The sequence below is a fragment of the Cuculus canorus genome, chromosome 3 (genome assembly GCF_017976375.1).
Source record: "Cuculus canorus isolate bCucCan1 chromosome 3, bCucCan1.pri, whole genome shotgun sequence".
NCBI classification, from domain to species: Eukaryota; Metazoa; Chordata; class Aves; order Cuculiformes; family Cuculidae; genus Cuculus; species Cuculus canorus.
In genome coordinates this window covers 20,045,824-20,067,367 of record NC_071403.1, presented here as the reverse complement: position 1 = coordinate 20,067,367, position 21,544 = coordinate 20,045,824, and the positions used below count along the sequence as shown (strand labels likewise).

Below are 21,544 nucleotides of genomic sequence, written 5' to 3'. Positions count from 1 at the left end.
TGTTGCTCTATCCACAGACAAGGAGACCTACAAAGCACATCACACCAGCTCACACCTGCTAAACTGCAAAACTGTTGCTCTCACCTGAAAAGTGAGAGGCTTGGCATCTCTGCAGATCTTGCTCTAGCACAGTTCTCCCTAAGCATCTTAATAGCTTCAGCTGCAGGTGCTGTAAGACATAGAGAACTGTGAGTCTGGGAGGTGGGTGGCTGGATGTTTCTGTGCCCTCATGTTGCACTTTGTAAATGATTTTATGATTTTAAAATGACATGAAATCTCCTTTTAAGGCAACTGGCTCTGATTGAAAGCAGACAAATGCAGTTCTAGAAATTTTTTGGTTACTTTGAGATTAAAAATTCATGTAATGATATGAAGGATTCACGGTAAGATGATTTTTAATGGGATACATGGATTGAAAAGACTAAAAGGACATTTGGGGCTTGTTGGAGCAGCCCATATACAGGCAACTAGTGCCCCTTGAAATACAGAGGAGTATTGTGAACTTGTTGTTTATCTGTTGGTGTGTGAATCTCCTGTGCAATTAATTTATAGTTGATTATTGCCATAATGACCCGTGCCATGTTGATATACCCAATATCTTTGAGCCTTCCAGGTGAGGGAAATTGCTTATGTCTGCAAATCTTGTATTTGTCTACAATGAGTATAGTCGTTAGAGTAATTTGATTTACTGACTGCAAAGTACCTATTCTAGGGTGAGCTGGATCTTTTTTTTTAGGCTTTGTATTTTAATCAATGCTATATATCCTATAATTATCATGGGAGGATAGATACCTAGATTGCATATGAACACCTAAATTTAGTGTCTAACTAGACTCAGCCCCATCCTACATCATACCATGGCATGCACTGTATTTTTACATATTATTATCTCAATGACTTGTTTTAATATTCCGCTTGTTATTGTCTGGTGCTTCGGTAATGCAGCCATCACAAACTTAAGGTGAAGAGAGATTATGCAGTGCAAAGATTTTACCATGTACATGTATGATAAAACAAATGTATGCAAAAAGCTTCTTAAAATAGGTTTACTTGATTACTTTAAGATAATTGTTTACAGTAGGTAGAAGGAAGATTGCTAAAATAAGAATGCTGTGATGTGTCATCGCTAATGTGCTGGTATGAATCATGCTTCTATGCAATCACTGTATCACTGCAAGGCTGCCAAGCTGCCCACACATTCCCATGGTGAATTTGCCAAGAGAAGTCTGATCTCCTTCTGGCCATCTGCATTTGTTTTGAGTCATAAGTCCCTGGGTGTGTTTATTAGCTACTGTATTTATTCATGCTTTATGTGTTAGAGGCTGGGTTTGACTTTTGTTTCAGTTTCCCTTGTTGACTTGGGTTTTTAAGTTTGCTTTTTAAAACCCTACGGACTTAGAATTGGGCTGTGAACGCACTACAGGTCTCTTCACTTTCCTGAAAAGAATTGTGTGTTCAACATGCTGCAGCAGATCTATCACAAGTATAGAAAAACAACTTCAAAATTATATATGTCAAATGTCAAGATATAATTCTTCAACTAAATACTTGTTAAAAAGCTATGTTTAAAAAACGTGCATAAAACAGAACCTATGCCTTTTGGCATTTTATAGTGGAAACTAGGACAGTCCCTTCTTTTCTTGTACGGTACATGAACTGTATTATATTCTTTTTCATTTACTTTCAGCATATCTGTCTTACAAGCCCTAATGCACGCCTGTGCACAAGAGCTTCTCAAAAGGAGCACAAGCGCATTTTCTAGTCTGGATTCTGCTGTTTACACTTAACCAGTCCTCCTTTTCTGGCTCTCTCCTTCCTCATTCCAGCGAGGGTTACAAAAGGCTACTGATTTTCTTTGCTTCTGAAAATTCATTGAACTTTTTTCTGTGTGAGTTGCCAGAACATTGCAACAGAAAGTTTGTATTTTCATGGTCAATTTTCATTTCTTAGCTCAATGCTACATGTCTTCAAATTGTGGCAATGTTCTGCTGGTGATGATATCCTTTCCTCTTATAAACTTTTAATTGTGTTTGTCATCTTTTTCCCTTGTCTTCATTAGGACAATTTAATTTTTTTTCTCTCAAAGATTTTAATAATCCTCATTTTTTAAAAAAAATCTAAATTGTATCCTGCAATTCAAGCTCTTCTTTTGCATATATTTTTTACAACAAATCATTCCTAAGAAGAAACATGTAGGTCTAAGTTAATGTAAATTGGCAGTTCACGGGGCTATTTTTTCATTCAGGTTGAAAAGATACACAATGACAGAAAACTGTGTGAATTTACGGTATTTAAAATATTACTCCGTCTCCTTACCTTCAGGAGTACTTTGTGTGACCAGTCTGGCCTAAAGTGCTTGTTGTGGATGAGAAGTTCCTCCAGAGAGCTACATTCGTTGCCTGTACTTCTAATAATTTTTGGCAATCATGACAAGAATGGGTAGAGAAACTAGCACTAACCTCTTTAGCCGTATGTTGTGCTCACTCCAACCCTAGTGCCTTGCCATGAACCACATTTGTTTTCAGCAGAATGAGTTTATTACACAGCATGTGCTCAGATTAGTTATTCTAACTATTTCCAGCAGTAATGTGCCTTGAAATGAGCGTTGGACATGGATTATTTGAAGTATTTATCTGGTTTCCTCTGAAGTCATGTTTGGATAATAAAAATGCAAAATAGAGGGGAAATACTTGTAAAACTATTTTTCCCTATTAAAGGTGACGTTTCTTAAAATAAAAATTATATAAAATATCACAAAGGGATTTGCAGATTATGAAACTCTTAAATATAGCTTGAAACAATTGAAAATTCATGTGTGGCATATTTTTATAGTGATTTTATAAAAATTTCTTTAGATGTGTAAACGTTCACAGTTATGTTTTGGTTTGGTTTGGCATTTTTTACATATTCTGATCTTAAAGGGGCTTATGATACCTTAGGTGCCTGAAATTGTTTTCATGTTTGCTTATACCTCGCATGACTATACATACACTTTGCTGCTTCTTCAGCCTAAGAAGTTTTCCTTGAAATAAAGCAAAAGAAAATGATTTTATTAATTTTGACTTGGATTCCTCCTTAACGGTACTGGAGTAGTATGAGAAGCCAAAATTACTGACGGCAACAGCAAAAGATTTGCTTACAGAATGTTACACTTATCAAAGATTATGTTTTCCTGAGGGCTGCATCTAGCTCTGCAGTTGAATTTCTCCTGGAGATAATCTTGTGCATAAAGTGGTGTGAGTAGTATGGGATGGTGTGCCACTGGTAACTAGAAGTGATGCCAGAGACTTTTTATGTGGGACATCTCGGAGACAAAAACTTCTCCCATAACTGGAGAATGTTTTTGGTCTTTGAGCCAAAAGCATTTGTCTTTTTTTGCATTTCGTATTTTTTTTTTTTTTTAAAGAATATGGAATTGCAGTCTTCTGTAAGTCGACTTGCTCAAAGAATTGATTCTGATCTTGAGCAGACTTACACTGCAGGCAGCTGTGGGATTTTCTCAGAACTTTCCCTGGCAAAGTGCTTCCCGGCCTCTTTACTCTGCGCAGGGTTACCAACTGCTGTGAAGGGAGGCTGCAAGAGGTGGCGTAGAGCCAGCGATCCTCCTTCCAGCCATGGCAGCAGATGTTGTGCATATACGAGTCCCTCACATTTGGGTGGTTCTTCAATATATTGTTGAAATGGATCCACTGCATTTTTATGGTTTAGATATAGAGCGTGAGTTTTTTAACGGAGAAGTTTCTTTTACTTTTTGATACTCTGAGACGATGAACCCACTTGTACACAAAATACTTTAGAGACTGTGATTTTTCTCTAGTGATATCTTAGATCAGCAATCCAGAGATTTTTTTTTTGTGTGGAAAAGGTGGTACTACAAGGTACACTTCCCTGCTACGCCTTTTTTCTATCCTCTTCACTTCTTCCTTCCCTCTGCGCAGATCCATTCTGCTCAAATATGAGGTCAGACACAAAAAACCCCAACTCTTTTTATTTAACATATTAAGAAAATCTACTGTGATCACTTTCAAGATAGTTCTCCTCCGAGTTGGCATGTAGATTCACTTTATGATGCCAATGTTAAAGGCAATTCTGCAGATCATTTTATGAAAGGCTGTTGAGGTTCTCTATCGTTTTTGGTTTCACATCTTCTACCAAAAAAAAAAAAAAGGGTTCCTTTGAGCACCAACTTGATATTTGGGATCTCTTCACTGTAAGCCTCAGTCAATAACTGAAAAGGTTCCACCACATTATCAGTTTCACAAGAAACTTGGTGTTAACTTGCTGTTCAATCTTGCAATCCAACATTTTCCGACAGAGGGTAAGAAAACATCTATATGTAGCATGCATCCACTTGTACTGAGTGAAGCAATGGAATTCAGTCTTGTCTCACTGTGACAGATTAGAACGTGTTCTGTAACCATCTCTTTGTCTCTCCCACTCTTGGCTCCCAAGCTTTAAAATTAGTCTCCATTGTTTTTTTGTGTTGAAACACATATACATGTGAGTAGAATTTGGATGTTAATGGTTCTCCTGAGTCCCAGGGATGACCTGATATCTTACAGGGTTTGGTCTTCTCTTACCACGGACTGAGGAAGTAGTTAGTGAGTCTAAGAGCCTTGGCTGAGCATGCGGTTTCCTCTTCTCAGCCAGCACCCTTCTGTTTGCTATCAAGCTAAGAGCTTTGTGAAATACCTGCAGTGGGGCTGGCAGAAGGAAATAAGCTGTTTCTAAATGCATAGGTGTTTCTAAAAATGGAAATTTTCATCTATTAGAGCGAAAAATGGTGAAGTCTTGAAAGAAATTGGAGGAGGATCCCCACAATTAATATTTTTTGCAGATGATTCTGGCTACCCTTATAGTGAAGCTGAATCTCATTAGCACATAGACAACATGCAGACATTACTTTGGTGCACTCTCTTTTTGAGAAGTTTATATAAAACTTAGCAAGTAGATGAGCTTCATATATGTCAATGGAATCTGTATTAAGAGATAGGACTTGTCTCTTTGCTGGCTCTGAACAGGGGCTGAGACAGCTCTTGAAATACTTGGATGTGCTCTCTGTCTTTCCAACCACTGCTTGAGAATTCAGTCGAAAGCCAATGCAAAATACTGCTGATACAATATGGTGTTGTGCTGTTTGTTCTGGTTTATGGCTTTTCAGTACTGCAACTGAGCAAGAGCGTTGACGTATATGTTGTTGCACTAAAAGAACCTTGTGACAGAGAGGCTTGAGGGGCAAGGATAGAGGCGGGGCAGAGGTCAAATTCTAGTTAAGACCTAAGTTGATAAACCAACAGAGATTAAACAATTGAAGAGTATTAAGCAATGTACAGTAACATAAATCTCTGCTGAAAGTAAAAAACTTCACATCATCACAAATGGAGAGATGAATTCAAAATTAAATGTATTTGCAGTGAGTTGAACTTGAAAATGAAAAAAAACCAAACTCTGAGAGCTTTCTTTGCAAATGAGAATAGGAATGGGCCATTGGGCCAAAGGAGCAACAAAGGAAACAAAAACCCAGTTCCACCAAAGGGCTTGTGAGAAAGGAAGATAATGAGGTGGTGGAAGAACAATTTAGTTTTACCAAAACCAGAGAATGTAAAGAAGTGTATCAAACAAAAACTTTGGAAACTCTTACCTTGGAGGGAGGCTTAATACTTACTAATCTTGTCATCTCTGTGATGTTTATGTTGTTTTTTTAGTGCATGAAACAGTAAACAAATCAACACAAATTAGTCAAATTTAATATTTAATAGTTGTGGTCTCCTGCCCTTGTGTAGTGTTCAGATTGTCACACTGTAGTTCTTCTTGGACAATTTATTTGTAATACAGAATACAAAAGAAGAGTGTTCCATCTTTTATTATGGTTGTGGTGCACTATAGCTAATGGAAGCCTGTCCTCTCCAGGTGTGCACAAAAGGCAGCTCTCAGGAAAAGAGCATGTAAACCAAGCTGGACCTAGAGCCCTCTCTGCTGGATGGCTGGGAAACAACACTTCCAACAGGAAAAAATAACAATTCTGATGTAGAAATGAAAATCTGAGAAGCTGGTGCAAGAAATCTAGACATAAACCATAAACCTTACAGAGTTGAGCTTATCCTGTTAGAAGGAGATGAAATAGTTTACATCTATTGCATAAAATAGCCTCTCATTAAATCCTCAGACTATGTGTTTTAATCATCATTCTTTTCTTCTGAGCATATATGATATCTGAGAGAGAAAATGGAACAAGCATGCCATCTTAGAAATTTGAAAAACTCATAATATTTGTGCCAAAGAACAGTATGGAAGAAAAAAAATTTAAAACCATGGATAGCACAGGAGTTGTAGATAGGTGCTGTACTTTTGTAGTACCACCCAGAAGGAATTAACATTTACTGTAGGAGCTGTAGCAATTTGTGGAAAACACACTATTCCAAGACAAAAACTTTTCAAAAAAGACACTTGGCAAGATGTATAACTCTTCATATGCCTATTTTAAACTAAAATACCTTTTCCTGTAAGAGGGGGAACCCTATCACAGTATCTTATTTCTAAAGTAAAGGCACACACAAAGTTATTTTCTTTCAGAAAATTTGACTACTAGAAGCAAGGAAAAGGAAAGGTGGAGAAAATAATTGAATCACCACATTATTGCTAGTCTGAGATCCACTAAAACTATGCAGCTCTGTACAGTCCAGCCATCTGAAACTGATGCTGAAGTGTATGTGCATGTGAGCACACATGCACAGCTTTTATGTGATATTTGTAAGCCAAAGATGTCAACTGGAGATAAGAGGGATCAACTTTGAATAAACTCATGAGGAGGATTGACTCTCCCTTCTTCCATGGTCTTTCAAAATGTGATAGAAGCTGAAGACACTCATGACATATCTGGCCACAAAAAATTCATGTTAGGACGAGAAAAAACAGATTTTGTGTACACTTTTGGAAGCATTTGAAATCTTGCATGCACGGAAAACTATAGCAAAATAGTTATTGACCTTTATTAAACTTGGTTTCCGTCCATTTCTGTGTGTAGGAAGAGAATGTTCTGGAAATGTTTGATGTTCTGAAAAGTGTTCATTATTAAATTTTTCTTTTCCCTTTTTTTTTTTTTAATTTGCGTCATCATTTGAATTAAGGGTAAGAACTTGATTAATGACATTTTAGTGCAGACAGTGGGCTGGGGTTGCCTTAGCATTTTTGTTCTATTTTTTTTTTTCCAAGCAGCCCTTGAAAATTATTCTTATTAAAAAATGATGTAAGAAGTATGGAGTAGTATGAGACAGGAAGATTTTGTAGTATATTTTTTTCTGTAAGAATAATTCATGCAAAGTAAGTTTTCTGAAAAGAAAATGATGCCTGTCCATGTAAGCCAACTATCTGATATAAATTTATCATGTTGTGTCCTTATAGGTGTTGTGCAAAAAGGCAGTAATGGCATTGTTTAAAGGACTGTAAATTTGTTCTCTTGAAAAGGCAGTAGTGCAAATATATAGTGAAGAATGCCTTTTGTATTTGTGCTCTTGCTTTACCTGCTTTTTTCCCATCATTTGTTGACTCAGCTGATTCTAATGGTAGCATGAACAAAGAAATTTTGTAAGTATATTTATAGAGATAGTTGTGAAGATATCTCAGCAGTACTTGTTTTCCACAGGAGAGTAAATGCAGAAACATTGCACTGCCATTTTTCCTCTTTCATATCTCTTATTTTCTCAAAATTTTTTTTTCATAAGAAACAAAGTATTTTGTATATTTTTATGGGATAAGTGTAGAATATCAGACAACTGTGTAATGGCTTGTTTATATATACACACGCACACTGATCTTCTTGGTGGAGTAATAAATGCTATCTAACCTCTAGTACATTAACTTTTTGAATATGTTTAAGCTACATTATAAGCATGTTGCAAAGATCATGGACAGTTTTGGTGTCAACCTAAGAGAGACCTCAAAGACACTCGGATATCTGCCTGTACTGATTCCTGAGTGGAAGCAGTGCAGGCGTGATGCTAATGGAGAGCTGTAAACAAATCTATGGAGTCATTAGATGGTGGCTATGGTGTGAAACAAATGCATAGATTTCATAGGTTATATGTGGAAGAAACTCCTCAGGCATTCTTTTTGTCAAAGGTCTGATCTCGTGCATCAGTTCTGACTGGCTGTAGTTACCACAAAGTAAATCTTCAGCAATCAGAGTGCTTGATACTGGTGTGCTGAACCCACACACATATTTCTACTGTAAAGGCATCTTCTTTCTTACAATAGCTTGAATAATTTCTGAAGATAGTTTAGACAGGCAGATCTCATTAAAAAGCAGCTATTTGGCAGTCTTTGCCAATCACAAACTGGATTTAAGTGCTAAGCATTCTGTGACTATCCATGTAACATACTAAATACTTTTAAATGTCTTTTCTGGGTGCAATAAGGAGTTCTAGTAAGTCTGTACAGATTTCTCTTACTGAATGAGAAGTTGAAAAACAAAATAAATGTAAATCCGAGTTTGGATTGAACTCGCTATGGCCATGTTTGTGTTGACTGGCTTCCCTAGGTGCTGGACCAGGCTCTTTGACAAAATAATTATACTGATGAATTTATTTTACCACAGAACTCCATTAAAAATTCACATGAACATCTGAGATAACCAAGATCTTGACCAAATTTCAGATATAAGAGCATAATGTTTACACTGAAAACATTATCCATGCTTTGTGTTTAGAAGATAGCCAAACAAATGAGTAAATGAAAGTATGCTGCTGCTCTCTTCTTTGCTTGTGACTTAATAATTTTGCTGGTAAGTCTTAAAGTGTTAGAAGACCTTAACTCATTCTGTGCTGCGGTAGAGTTGTTTTACTGTACAGCCCTATTCCCTTATAACTCAATCTTTTTTTTCCCAAAATCATTGCATAACTTTAAATTCTGTTTACTATTGAAAGGTTTTTCTAATTGTGATTTTACCTGTGCTATATTTTGCTGCAGAATTCTCTTAAGAGGGAAATGTCGCATATATATCTATGTACATGTGTTTTTTATTTTTCTTTTTTTCAGGGCATGGCTTTTACCTTGGAGGAGAGGCAACAGTTGAATATTCATGGGTTATTGCCACCTTGCTTTCTTGGTCAAGATGCCCAGGTTTATAATATTCTTAAGAATTTTGAAAGGCTGACTTCTGACTTAGACAGGTAAAATATGCCATTGAAACTTTATCCTAGTTATCAAACCATGAGTCCCTTATTTATTTTGTGGTGGTACAGTTGAAATTTTGTGAGGGTTTTTTTTTTCCCCAAGCTATAGTTGTTGATGATTTGGAATTGTTAAGCTGAATATATACTTCTGCTGGAACACTTTCTTCAAAAAATCAGTTCCTAATCTTAAATTGTAATATTCCAGTGATGTTCACATGAACTTATTATTTCAATAACCAAACTAAACAAAGATCAGAAGCAAATGAACTCATGTTAAACTAAAAGTCATTAATGTCTTCACATGCATATAGATATTTATGTATTAAAACAAATATATAGAATTTCTAAAACCTTAAAGAATTAATATGTAGTATGGTGTTGTTGTTGTGTTTGTTATTTTTTAAAGAAAAAAGGTGTGGAGGGTTTTAAACATCTATAAATACTCTAGTTTATTTTTATTTGTTTTATAGGTCCTAGAGCAAAATGCTCTTCCTTTATTTTTTCCCCTTGTGCCTTGCTTTTCTTTGTTGCGACTATTCTTGTTATCTGTATTCAATATATGTCTTTTAGATACCTGTCTGTTGGTGGCACGGCTTTTCTATAATTTAAAATTGCCACAACCTTTGGTTTTTGTGGAGACGATATAAAATGCGCACAGCCTTCCTTGTAAGTGAAGAGCTTATGGTTGTGGTATCTTTTCTAGGTTAACTATCCTCTAGTGCTCTCGAGGAGGGTGTTATAACAGTGTAGTAGCTTCTGAGTCCCTGTATGTAGCAATGCTTAAATTTCCATGGAGACTCCAGCTTCAACCACTGACCGTTACCATAGGACAAAATTTTCTCTGTCCTTCTTAGCTCTATCTTGAAGTAGTCCCTTTGTGATAAAAGCTTGTTGTTCCGTAGGTTTCAGGACATATAAGACTTTAAGGTTGTTTCAGTTGTTCGTTTTTACTTGAATTGCTGGGATTTCTATTCACCTGCAACTTAAAAGAAGGAAGAAGAAAGGCCCTGTACCCCTACTGCTGTATGCGCTTCTTAACCAGCCAACAAATTTTGCTCCTACTTCAGGTCATAGGAGAAAAACACTTGTGTTTCTCAAAACATCATAGATTGAAAGTTACAGATCTGAGGTGGTGATTGGATGAGGTGATCTCCAGAGGTCCCCTCCAACCCCAGCTAGTCTATGATTTCATAGCACAAGTCCATAGCAGTTAAAAAATAAGCCTCCAGGAGTAATCTTGGAAGCATTTCAAAGGGAAGCGTGACTGTGGTCCTGCTACAGTTACTTTGAATATCTTCACTGATGGAGAGTGCCAGAAGACATTGACTGTGCTAAGGGGAACTTGAAAGAAAATCTCAATTGTTCCCTGTACAGGCAGCTGCTGATGGAGAACCTTGTGCAAGAGAACTCGCCTATTGTCTTCTACTGAATGTAAATATACTAATTGTAGAAAAATACATTTCTTCTTCTTCATCAGATGCATCTGATATAGTCTTTGCTTGCACAGAAGTAGTGATTGAAAAGAGATTAAGGGAAGCTGTTGTTTTTCTCCTAGAGCCAGGATTTGATAGTGTCTGTATACCTATGTGTTTTATGTCCAAATACAAAAGGTTAAGTACAAGCATTTGAACATGACAGAGGTTGGAGCTGTTAAGTACCTTAGACAGAAGAGTTTTGTCTGACGAAACATTAATGCTGTGTATGACAGCATCTTACACTGACAGGATTATAGCTTGCCCTGGTTTTGATTGGAAAGAGAGGATGTGTGTAAATTCATAAAGCTCGGATGATAGTACCATGGTGTGACGTGTTTTGGCATGGCTGAAACTCCTTTGCTGACTTGCAGCATGGAATTGCTATATTCTGAAATATCAAGAGTTCATACACCAAGTGAATGTGAAACAGCAGCAAATGTATTGCCTGGTATGCTTGGCAGAAAGGAAGCCAATAACAGGAAATAATTCTATTCTGTTAGCTTAATTCAGAAAAGCTGCAATGGATTCTGCAACTAATTTAATCTTTTTTTTTTTTTCTTGTATGTTCTTTATTGTCTTTCATCTTCCTCTGTATTGACAGTGAAATCATTGCCCATTACACAACCACATCTCTTGTCTGGGTTTTTCTTTCTTGAAAGAACCACACTGGTAAAATATACAGAATGTGCAGTCATTAGAAGAGGTGTCATTAAATGACTTTTCCTGAGAACGCTGTATTATGTTGGCATTTTTTTCTTAAAGATCTGTCTATAATAGCATTTCTATATAGATACTGATGATGCAGAGTAGTGGAGCTAAGAATCTTACACAGATTAAAAATAATAGCATTTCCTGCTGCCTTCCTTTATTTGCTCTCGTGTTTTGCAAGATAAGAGCAAACAAACTTTGGGTGTGGTTGTTTTTGGGTTTTTTGTTCGTTTGTTTTACCATCCCATTTTGCCTTGTAAAATGTGTGTCAGTGCTAGTAGGGCCAGTTACTAAAAAAAAATCAGTAATTTTCTGCTAGTTATATCAATTTTCTTTTGGATTTTGGGTGATGTTTGATTTATATCCTTTTGTTGTGACTGTATTTCATTCCCTTCATAATAGCAGACAAGCATGAAAAGTTCTTAGGTGAAGGGAAGAATGACATACTAAAGTTTGAATATTTGGCAGTCCCCTCTGCCTTATTTGCCAGGCCTTGTTTTTGATCCTCTTCCCTAAAACTTTTTTGAAACTCTTCCCTAAAATCTTCGCTTGATATTCCATGTCTGAAGACAGATAATATTTTTCTCCCCTTTTAAAGCACAAATGATTGTTCTCAGTGTTTTATTGCTTGTTTTCACCATGTTTTCAATTAAATATGGCTTCAGGAAAAAAAATCCATTAAATACTGTATTTGAAATACATCTTTTTTAAAAACACAATGCTGAAAACTACTTCATTCTTTTTGTTGTGTAGATTACTTGAACGTTGCTAAAAGATACATACTTGTTTGTCTGATGCCTTATAACCAGCACTACATTGAGGACGAAGCAGTTTTTCTTTTCCCTTTAAGAAAGATTCTTTGAGAAAGTTGATACCCCTAAGCAAATTACTGTGCTGAGAAAGAAGAGCTATTTTATATCTGAAACTGAAAAGTAGTCTCCTGATCAAATTTGTGCTTCTCTAGAAGCACTCTTGACCCTATAATAATATTTCTTATGCTGATTTGGATATGGCCAAGTAAGTAATATTTGAAAATATGACTCTTAAGTAGCACGCAGCTATTATTTTTGCAATTTCTTTACCATAGCCTGAATATAAAAGTGGCATGATAAATGCAAATAAGAAAATAAAACCCCAATTTAATGCTATAGTACAGTAAAAACAAAATTGAGAGTTTTAGCAAATCGGGTTTTTATTTGAAGCCCTTGAGCAAGCCTTTTACTTTTTCATTTTTTTTTTGTACAAGATTTCTTTACTCCATTTAAAATCCAGGATTGATCTGAACAATAAGAAAGGATGATGAAAAGTATTTTAAAGTCTTAAGTAGCCAGATAGCATTTGAAATGAGAGTGATAAAAAGAAAAAAAGTATACTGGCAACTGCTTTGAAATATAGTGATGTGGCTCACGTGAATGCTTGTAGTCTCCGGTATAGAGCAGGCTGGAATGTGCATGGTATTTTCTAACATCACCATGCAGAACCTGTGGAAACAAAATAAATGCCTTCAAATGTATTCAGATCTATATGTGAATGAGCTTGTATTTCAAGGTAAATGATGGGATAATCATCCTTGGGAGAAAGGTTTTGATAAAGGAAATGCTCCAAGAATTCAAGGACATTGAAGTTTATGCTATATCATAATGAAATACTGGGAAAATGAATGGTTAGTAAGGAAATGCAATAATATGAAAGAAAATTAGTGTGTATGTATATCTGTAGCTGAGAACTGCAAGTTCAGGATATAATTTAACCTTGGAAAACATTCAAAATAATGTGTACAATGGAGGGCAGTTCAGGATGCCTCATGCTGATGGTATTTAGAGTACATTTTCAACTCTTTGATTTCTAGATCTTTGTCTGTTTAGGGCCTGAAGTACCCTTAGTGACACAAGGGGGAGGGACACGATTTTGCCTCACTTCTGTCACTTCATTACAGTCAATGGCTGCCAAACTGGGGGCATGAGCCTTGTTTATAGCACTTGTTAAAGGTTTATACAGCAGATCACAAAATACTTCCCTGATATACAGGGATGTACAAGACAAGCTTGCATGAAACAAATGCAGATTTACTAAACTGCTCTTTGTTAGATAGTTACCTGACTATGTTGGTTTCTTCCAAAAGTGTGAACTATATTTTATTGGTGCAGGTGATGCAGGAGCATGCTGGAGGGAAGTTAATATGAATAACATTTAGGCAGACAAAAGTCCAGGCCTTTGGAATGAATGTGTTGTATATGTTTTCTCAACACTTGTGTAACAAAATGATGGATAAATTAAACTTTTTTAGTATATGTAATCAGTAATTCATTGTAAATTAAAAAATAAAATCCTACATAACTTTAGCTTCATTTACGTAGACAATGTTTTTAGCTAAGCATACTGGTATAGATGACTACTTAATTTTTGAAGTAATATTTAACCTTACTAAAAGTAGTAAATAGAGAGGTAAGGGTATTAAGTGTCCATAAATACTAAGTGTCCTAAATATTAAGTGTCCATAAAATGACCAGAGTCATACCTGTGTGAACTAGTATAACTCTAAATCACTCGTAGTCCAATATCATCTGTCATATTAGCATTGAAGTTTGGCTTCCTGGTTGGGATCTTGGAGCAGTAGTATATATAGCCATATTAGAGTGATGATAGTCAAGCTAAGCATGAGCTTTCTTTCACTCTTATTTCTTTGATATTTATTTTCTTGTTGGTTTTCTTTTTAAATAAAGATAAAACTTCTTCAAATGCAATAAATAATTGATTTTCGTTAGCAGATGAAACAGTGCAGATTTCATTACAAACGTGGACTTCAGGGACAAAAGGCTGTTTTTTTGAAAGGTTTGTCCTGGAGCTAATATTTTTAGTTTCATTCTTTGGGGCAAGATAGAGTAAGTTTGTTTAAGTTTTATTTGATGATGGTCTCATTTCAAGTGGAACAACTGATATGTACAGATTGCGTTCTGACAGACCAAATACTCAGTTGCAGCGTAGCGTTTTTTGCCTGAGAGGGATACTTCCAGAGTGTGTAGAGTTTGTCAACTTTGTGATGGTTTCAGCTTCTCTCTGTCTCAACCAGTTTGCTATCCTTTGAGTCTGACCCATTTGTGCTATTAAGCCAAGGAGTAATTTAAATATTCTAAACAAGAAAAAGGCTGTTACAGAACAAACATGGCTTTAATAAATTTGCTAAACACCTTTGTATTTCTGAGTTTACTTTATATGTTCACTTGATCTCTATTTAATTGTGTGTAATTCTCCACAGATATATTCTGTTAATGAGTCTTCAGGAACGAAATGAAAAGCTTTTCTACAAAGTGCTGACTTCTGACATTGAAAGGTTCATGCCTATTGTTTATACTCCCACTGTGGGACTGGCTTGCCAACAATATGGTTTAGCATTTCGGAGGCCAAGGTATGTAAGTTTATACTTCAAATAAAAGTAATTGTATCTTATTTTCTTCTTGGCAAATTTCTGCTAAGGTTTTGTATCATAGCTGAATACAAGCCAAAATTGCAATAATTGACATAATTCAAACTACACTGTTGGTCTACATTAAACAATAATTAAGACGGCAAATGGTTGTTTTCATTGTACTAAAACATGGGTACATTTTTAATCTTATTAACAGACTTTTTTAAAATCCTAACTGCATTTTACAAGACCAGAGAAGAATGAATCCTTAGTCTTAGATTTGTCTCAGCAGCCTGAAGAGCTTAGACTTTTACGTATACAAATATTTCTATTACAGGTATTTTGTACATACACATATAAAAATAATATGTATACAAGCTATAGATGCATTATTTATGTGCCTACAGACATCTGAAAAATAATCAATAATCAACAAAGTGCCTCTCTCACTGCTTAATTTGTTATTTTATAGGTCGGTTACTGTAGTGCTTTTGTTCTCTATACAGTATCTGTATTTATAGTGTGATGAGGAAGTGGTATGAAAGAATGATAGATGCTTCTGTTTTCACTCTGCCCCTTGAGCATCAGCACAGAGTTTGAGATTTATGGTAACTTTGTGTATACCAGTACCTTCAAGTGCAAACTAGAACAACACTTCAGAGCCTTCTGTACAATTTTCTGGCAAAGGAAGAGATAAATGAGCTGTCTGTGCATAGCTCTGTTAACAGAAATAGGTTTTTTTACAGTCAAGGCATTGATAGAAAAAAAAAAAAAGAAGCTTGTAGGATGAAAGGGAACAAATGACTGCTTGCAAATTGTTCATCAGGGAGGTATTTGAGGGAGAAGACTTACGGCTTCAAGGTTTTGTTGTTGTTAATGTAGAAATCATTTTGGCCTTGTGACTGACAGAATGAGTCAGGGTCATCTGGCCAACTGCAGAAAACAAGAATTCCCGCTTCTATACATATTAAAAAGTTCAAAAAGACCTCAAGAATGCTTACTCAAACCTGTTTAATCATCTGTGGCTTTTAGGTGCCTCCCCTAGCAAGAGAAGTCATCTTCTTTTTTTCCCCTCTCAGTATTTACCACCAGGGTGATGTTATTTGCCTTCCAGGAAATGCTAAATATGTCTGGAAATGGAGTCTTTGCTTAAGCTCGTCTTATTGCTTGTTTTGATGTTCATTGCTGTATAGGTTATTGCACAAGGAGCACCTGTGCATGTACTTCTGACTTTCTCCCTGGACCTGTGGAACATCTGTGAAGAAAAAAGCCGTGTTAAATTAGATAGGAGTTCAGCCGAGAGTCAGTCTGTAACTGATGAGACACAGTTGGCAACAGCAATTGAAACAACCCACCAGCCCGCTTTAGAAATTTTCAGACTCTTGAACGCCACTCTTCAGTGTGATCCTAACACGTGGGGAAAAAACAGATTTGCCACAAAGGGACAGGGAAAGGAAACATTTCAACTTTTTGCCTTTTCTTTTAATTGGTGGAGGTTTTGTCTGTAGACCACTTAGAAAGATGCCCTAATTCTTTCTCCTCTAGGTATTAAGACTAAAATCCTAGTACACATTTCTCTGTCACTAATAAATTTATGGATCCATATCGTTAACTTGAAACAAATTACACTATTGACAAGCAGTTAGCAGTGATACTCTGGGAAAGAGGGACTTTTGAGTTCTCCACTATGCAGCTAAGCCACTCTTCAGTTTCTCCAGCAGTGAGAATTAAGTGGACTGTAAGACTAATGATTCTAACAAATCCATAATGAACATCACCACAAGCTTATATTTTTTCCTTTTACTTTCAATTATGATATAAAAAACTTTCAAAAGCAAGGCATGAGAGCAGTAATAGATACATTATACAGGCTTTGGAATAGCAATTTGAACTTTCTCAACTCAGCCGATGACTGCAGTATAAAACTACCAGTGCATATAAATAACATTGTACTAACTTTCTATGTTCTCCATGGATTTTCTTCTGTTCTGCTTTTAAAATCTTGTTATTCTGGCACATAGAAAGTGAACTTCAATTCTGATGATACATTTAGCTATTCTGAAGAGCGACAGTGATGATCCAAGTGCTCATTGAGCATCCTCATATTTGTAGGTTCTTAGAAACATGATTTTATTTACCAATATTGGAATGAAATCTTATTTTTTCTTCCAAAAAAGTTTTCATTTCCTTGTTGAAAATGAGCAAATTCAAGGCAGATTATACTACTTAGATAATTTATTTCTCTTATTATTTAACTTAAAAAATAACTAGATTTATAGGACATTACATAATTTAGTATTTCATGCTGTGTTTTTCACTGCAGTTGGGCTGCTAATAAGTGAACAATGTTTTAAACAATATTAAAACAAGTTTTAACTGATGTGTCTTTCGGTATTCAGTTGTTGTATTCTTGAACTACCAAAGTCAGCCTTGTCTATATTCATCTGTCTGCTGCTTCCCTAGTAGGTACATGTGTGCTCTATTTACGTGACTGACTGGGGAGATATGCAAGATATTTATAAAGGCTGTTTTTCTAGTCCTGTTGAATTATCTCATTCCTTTCAAATAAGAGTTTAATGACTCATTGAAGTAAAGATGGCTGAAAAACATGTACCATATTCTTCTGCCTAATAAGGATCTCATAAATATTTTTCTAAGAAGAATATCATCTGCCAAATTGGTTGTTTACTGTTCCCTATAAAAGTCCCAGCTGTAATGTTCACATCATCTCCCTACCTGTTCTCCTCTTACCCCATCATGCAGCTGATGCCAGCATTCATTACAGGTCTCAGAGGAAAGGACTATAAAGAGTTTCCCCTCTGACAGATTCTTAGCTCCTTAAGAAATACCCATACTTTGTGATCTTCCACTGCACTGTTCCAGAGATCTATTTTTTTCTAAGATAAACCTTTTCTAAATTATTCCAAAACAACCATGCAAAGCAATCAGCTTCATTTTGTTTGAAACTATCTTCTAGAGTGTTGAACAAATAAACATTGAACATACAGAAAGAGACGAGGAGTAAAAATAAACTAAATAAAATTTAGTCCAGTCTGTGTGTTCTCACGTTTTTTATTGGTTGATTTTTTTCAGTTGTTACAATTCAGGGAAAAGTTAAAGTCTTATCATACCATAAAGAAAAGGTCTTATCTGTAAGAACTGTGTATGTGGTTTATGCTGATTCACATCTAAATGTTGTTTTTACTGATAAATGAATGCTCTTCTTTCAGAATGTTTTTTGTTTCAGAATATTTTTATTACTGTCTCTTCCCACAGCTCAGAAAATGTTTGATATTTCATAGTTAAACAAAGATCTTATTAGAAATAGACTTGTTTATATAGGTAAATAAGTTAAAACACACACAGTTGCTGCAGATCATATTTATCACATTGGGAGTTGCAAGACAATGTCTTATTATTCAGTCTAAGGGGTTTTTACATTTGATTAGATTTCTTTACATTGTAAAGTGAGTTTGAAGTCCCCAGCTCACAAATTATGTCTTAAGGCAAGGAATAATGAAAATTAATTTAGAGCTAAAAAAATAGATGTCTCATGGGATCATTAAATGAGATCATGTTCTGTGACTCCCTTACAGGTTTTTAGAAGACTATATGGGCTCACATGATGCGCTTACAGTTATAGAAGGACACTGTGGCTCAGTCGGGATATTTTGCAATTATAGAATGAACATTCTCAGCTGACTAGCTGACTGTCTGATTAAGCAACATTTCTCAAGAGAACCAGCTGCAAAGTAATTTGACTCACTGGTCTGAAGCTCATCTAGATAACTGACATTTGTTTGTAAAATTAAAACTGAAAATTGGATTACTTGCTGTAAATATTCAGCTTAAAACCCACCAGTTTAATGAATAAGAGCATTATTCTAGAAATAAATAGTACAGAGCTGATAGCAGATCTTTAACATGCATCTACTTACAGCACTCATTACAGAAATGTAATTTAGAAGACCAGTCTTTCTGGTCTTTCTAACAGCTGTTGAGGAGGATGTGGGAAGAAAGAGCCCCTTCCAGGGGCTAGGTCAGGGAAGGAATTTGGACCTGTATAGATAAAAAATTTAAGGTTTATGTTGGGAATATCAAGGAGTTATAGCTTTATTGCTGCTATCATTAAGAACATTATCTCAGAATCTCTACGAGGTCACTTTTTGGTGCAGACTTTCTATCCATTATTTTAAAATAAATTCCTAAAGTAAAGAATTCTTCATGTTGCATGAAGCGTATACATACATGTGACAACTCTTGCTGGCTTACCAAGAAACAATCCATTTCTATAAATGGATTTCTGAACTATAACAGTTCTTTCAAGTGCTTTATTCATCCAGGAAGAATAAATATGGGAAAGATCAATGGAAATTTCCTCGAAGAATCCAAAATCAACTTTTTACATCGTATAGAGAACATGCAAGAGTTTAAAGTTCTTGTGTAAACTCAGCATTCAGAGAGGGGAGGAAAAATTGCCAAGTATTGCTATGTTGAAGTCTTTGGATGTTGTTAAAATTTTAGGTGACTGTTTACGTATTCCCATTCCTAGAAGGAAAAGCCGTTTCAAACAGAGCATGGACGAAGCAAGCCCTAATAACTATTGCAGCCACACAGGCATGGCAGAGTTCCTCTGAAATAACTTTCCAATGCAGTCACACACTTTCAAAATGACTAGGAACCTTTTTAAAAGTGGCTGTATTGAAACTGATGCTGTGTATTGAAAATACAGATACAGTCTTCTTAAGAGGCAAAGTATGTCAGCCTTAGCTTTGAAGTGATTGTTCCTTCTCTCTCTCTCTTTTTTTTTTTTAATAAGCAGATCTTGTTCAGCAAAGTATTCTCACAGAAGTTTTCTTCTGCAGTAATTCTTGCAACTATGTCTGTTTTTCTGGTTTTCCCTCTTCACAAATGAGTAGACATAGCATATCTGGAAGTCTCTTATTTGCTCAAAGTCTAAGCAAGATTACATTTTCAACTGACTTCTAATGTACTTAAATATATGTTTGGTTTGCCTCTTTTAGTAATTGTAGAAAGGACTTGGAATGTTATTAAAAATCTTTAGTACCAGCTTTTAGGCAGGCAATATCTGCTGTCTAATACTCAGTCTGCAAGTGCTGATAGTATCCCCAGTTGCCTCCTTACTAAAGCATATGACTGACTCAGCACATACAAATTTGAGATAGGCTCCTTTCCTCACATTCCCCAAAGGGAATGTATTTATTTACATTTATTTTATGTATTTACATTTACAATGGTTCTGATGCACAGTAAGGGATGCAAGTGCTGCAAGTGTGAGTTCCTTTTTTGTTGACATAGTAATATTGAGATTGTCAGCTGTAAGATAACATCACTTTTTTATAAAGTAAATGAATTAGAGAATAGGGTAATATTTATTTCCTGTGACAGAACTTATGAAACATTAGATCTTGACAGCAGAAGTTGCAGTCTTTGCCAACACTTGGTTGATCGCATGGTACATTTAATAATTTTTTTTTTGTTTTTTTTAATGTGGCTTTAATTGGAGCTTGATTTTTCTTTTTCTTAATTCTGTTAAGGGCAGATTTAGACTAGACATAAGGAGGAATTTCTTCATGCTGAGGGTGGTGAGGCACTGGCACAGGCTGCCCAGGGAAGCTGTGGCTGCCCCATCCCTGGAGGTGTTCAAGGCCAGGTTGGATGGGGCCGTGGGCAGCCTGATTTAGTCGGATGTCCCTGCCCATGGCAGGGGTTGGAACTGGATGATCTTTAAGGTCTCTTCCAACCCAAACTATCCTATGATTCTGTGATTCTGTGATTCTTTGATTCTATGATTCTGTGATCTCAGGAGCCAAGAAAGTTCAGTTCCTGGTGCATCTCTGTAACTGTCTGTCTCGCCCACAGATATGTGGTGTTTTCTTGATCGTGACCAGATCTGGATTTATTTGACCCAACTCCTTCACCAGTATAACTGCCCCCTTAGTTTTTTTCCCAGACAAAATAGATATAAATTTTTTTAGACACTTTCTTGATCAGATTTTTACTATGGAAACTTATCTTGGTATCTTCATTTAGTTAAAAGTGATTATGTGTAACATAAAATTATAGTAAACGATTTAACAAAGCAGCAATTTCAGAGTTACTTTTCCTAGTACTTTTTCTTTGAAAGTTATGCAGAATTTTCACCTGGAAGTGAAAAAAAGAGAGTGTGGGTTTTTTGTTAACTGATGTCTTGTAGAGGCTGGATTGTTAAGGCAGTATCTGAAATTGAAATGTGTTGCAATAGAGACATAAAATACAGTAAAATGCCTCTTTGTAAATAGCCTGTAGGAGTTCCATTCTCCAGAAGGCACTGGTATGGGGTGTGACTATCAACAATATGGCTCAGGTGGTAAATTACTTTGAGAATACAACAGAGAATTAGCATGGCTGTAGCATTTCTTCCAGTTTTAAGCAATCTTTCTCCTACTAACTTCAAAAGCCTGGCAGTGATGGCAGGTGCAGCCTCTCACCGAACACTTTCAAAATATATGTTAGTTTGTAATTTTCGCTTTTGTCTCTTGTGACAACAGTTGACATTTTCCAGACAATTTTGCATCTTGCTTTTTTTGTATAGCCTTTCCTTTGAATTCAAGTACCATGGCATCTCACGACACCTAGTAATTCTCTTTGGCATGATTGTGTTCTGTTACCTTCATCAAGCTTAAGCTTAGTTTAGCACACTCTTACTTCCTTGCTTTGAAAGTAAGGCTAATAGATGCTCCTAGCATAACATTTGCCCTGCTCTGAAAAGTTGGAGAATTGGC

At 35.9% G+C, this 21,544-nt stretch overlaps 1 protein-coding gene across 2 annotated transcripts in view; it reads left to right on the top strand.

Moving 5' to 3' along the window:
• ME1 (malic enzyme 1) overlaps nucleotides 1–21,544 on the top strand; it is a 164,199-nt gene that overhangs the window by 37,308 nt on the left and 105,347 nt on the right. For both annotated transcript variants that reach the window (XM_054062910.1, XM_054062911.1), the window contains exons 2-3: nucleotides 9,034–9,167; nucleotides 14,610–14,759. In XM_054062910.1, coding sequence (XP_053918885.1) covers nucleotides 9,034–9,167; nucleotides 14,610–14,759 — 284 coding nt within the window. The remainder of the gene's footprint in view (nucleotides 1–9,033; nucleotides 9,168–14,609; nucleotides 14,760–21,544) is intronic.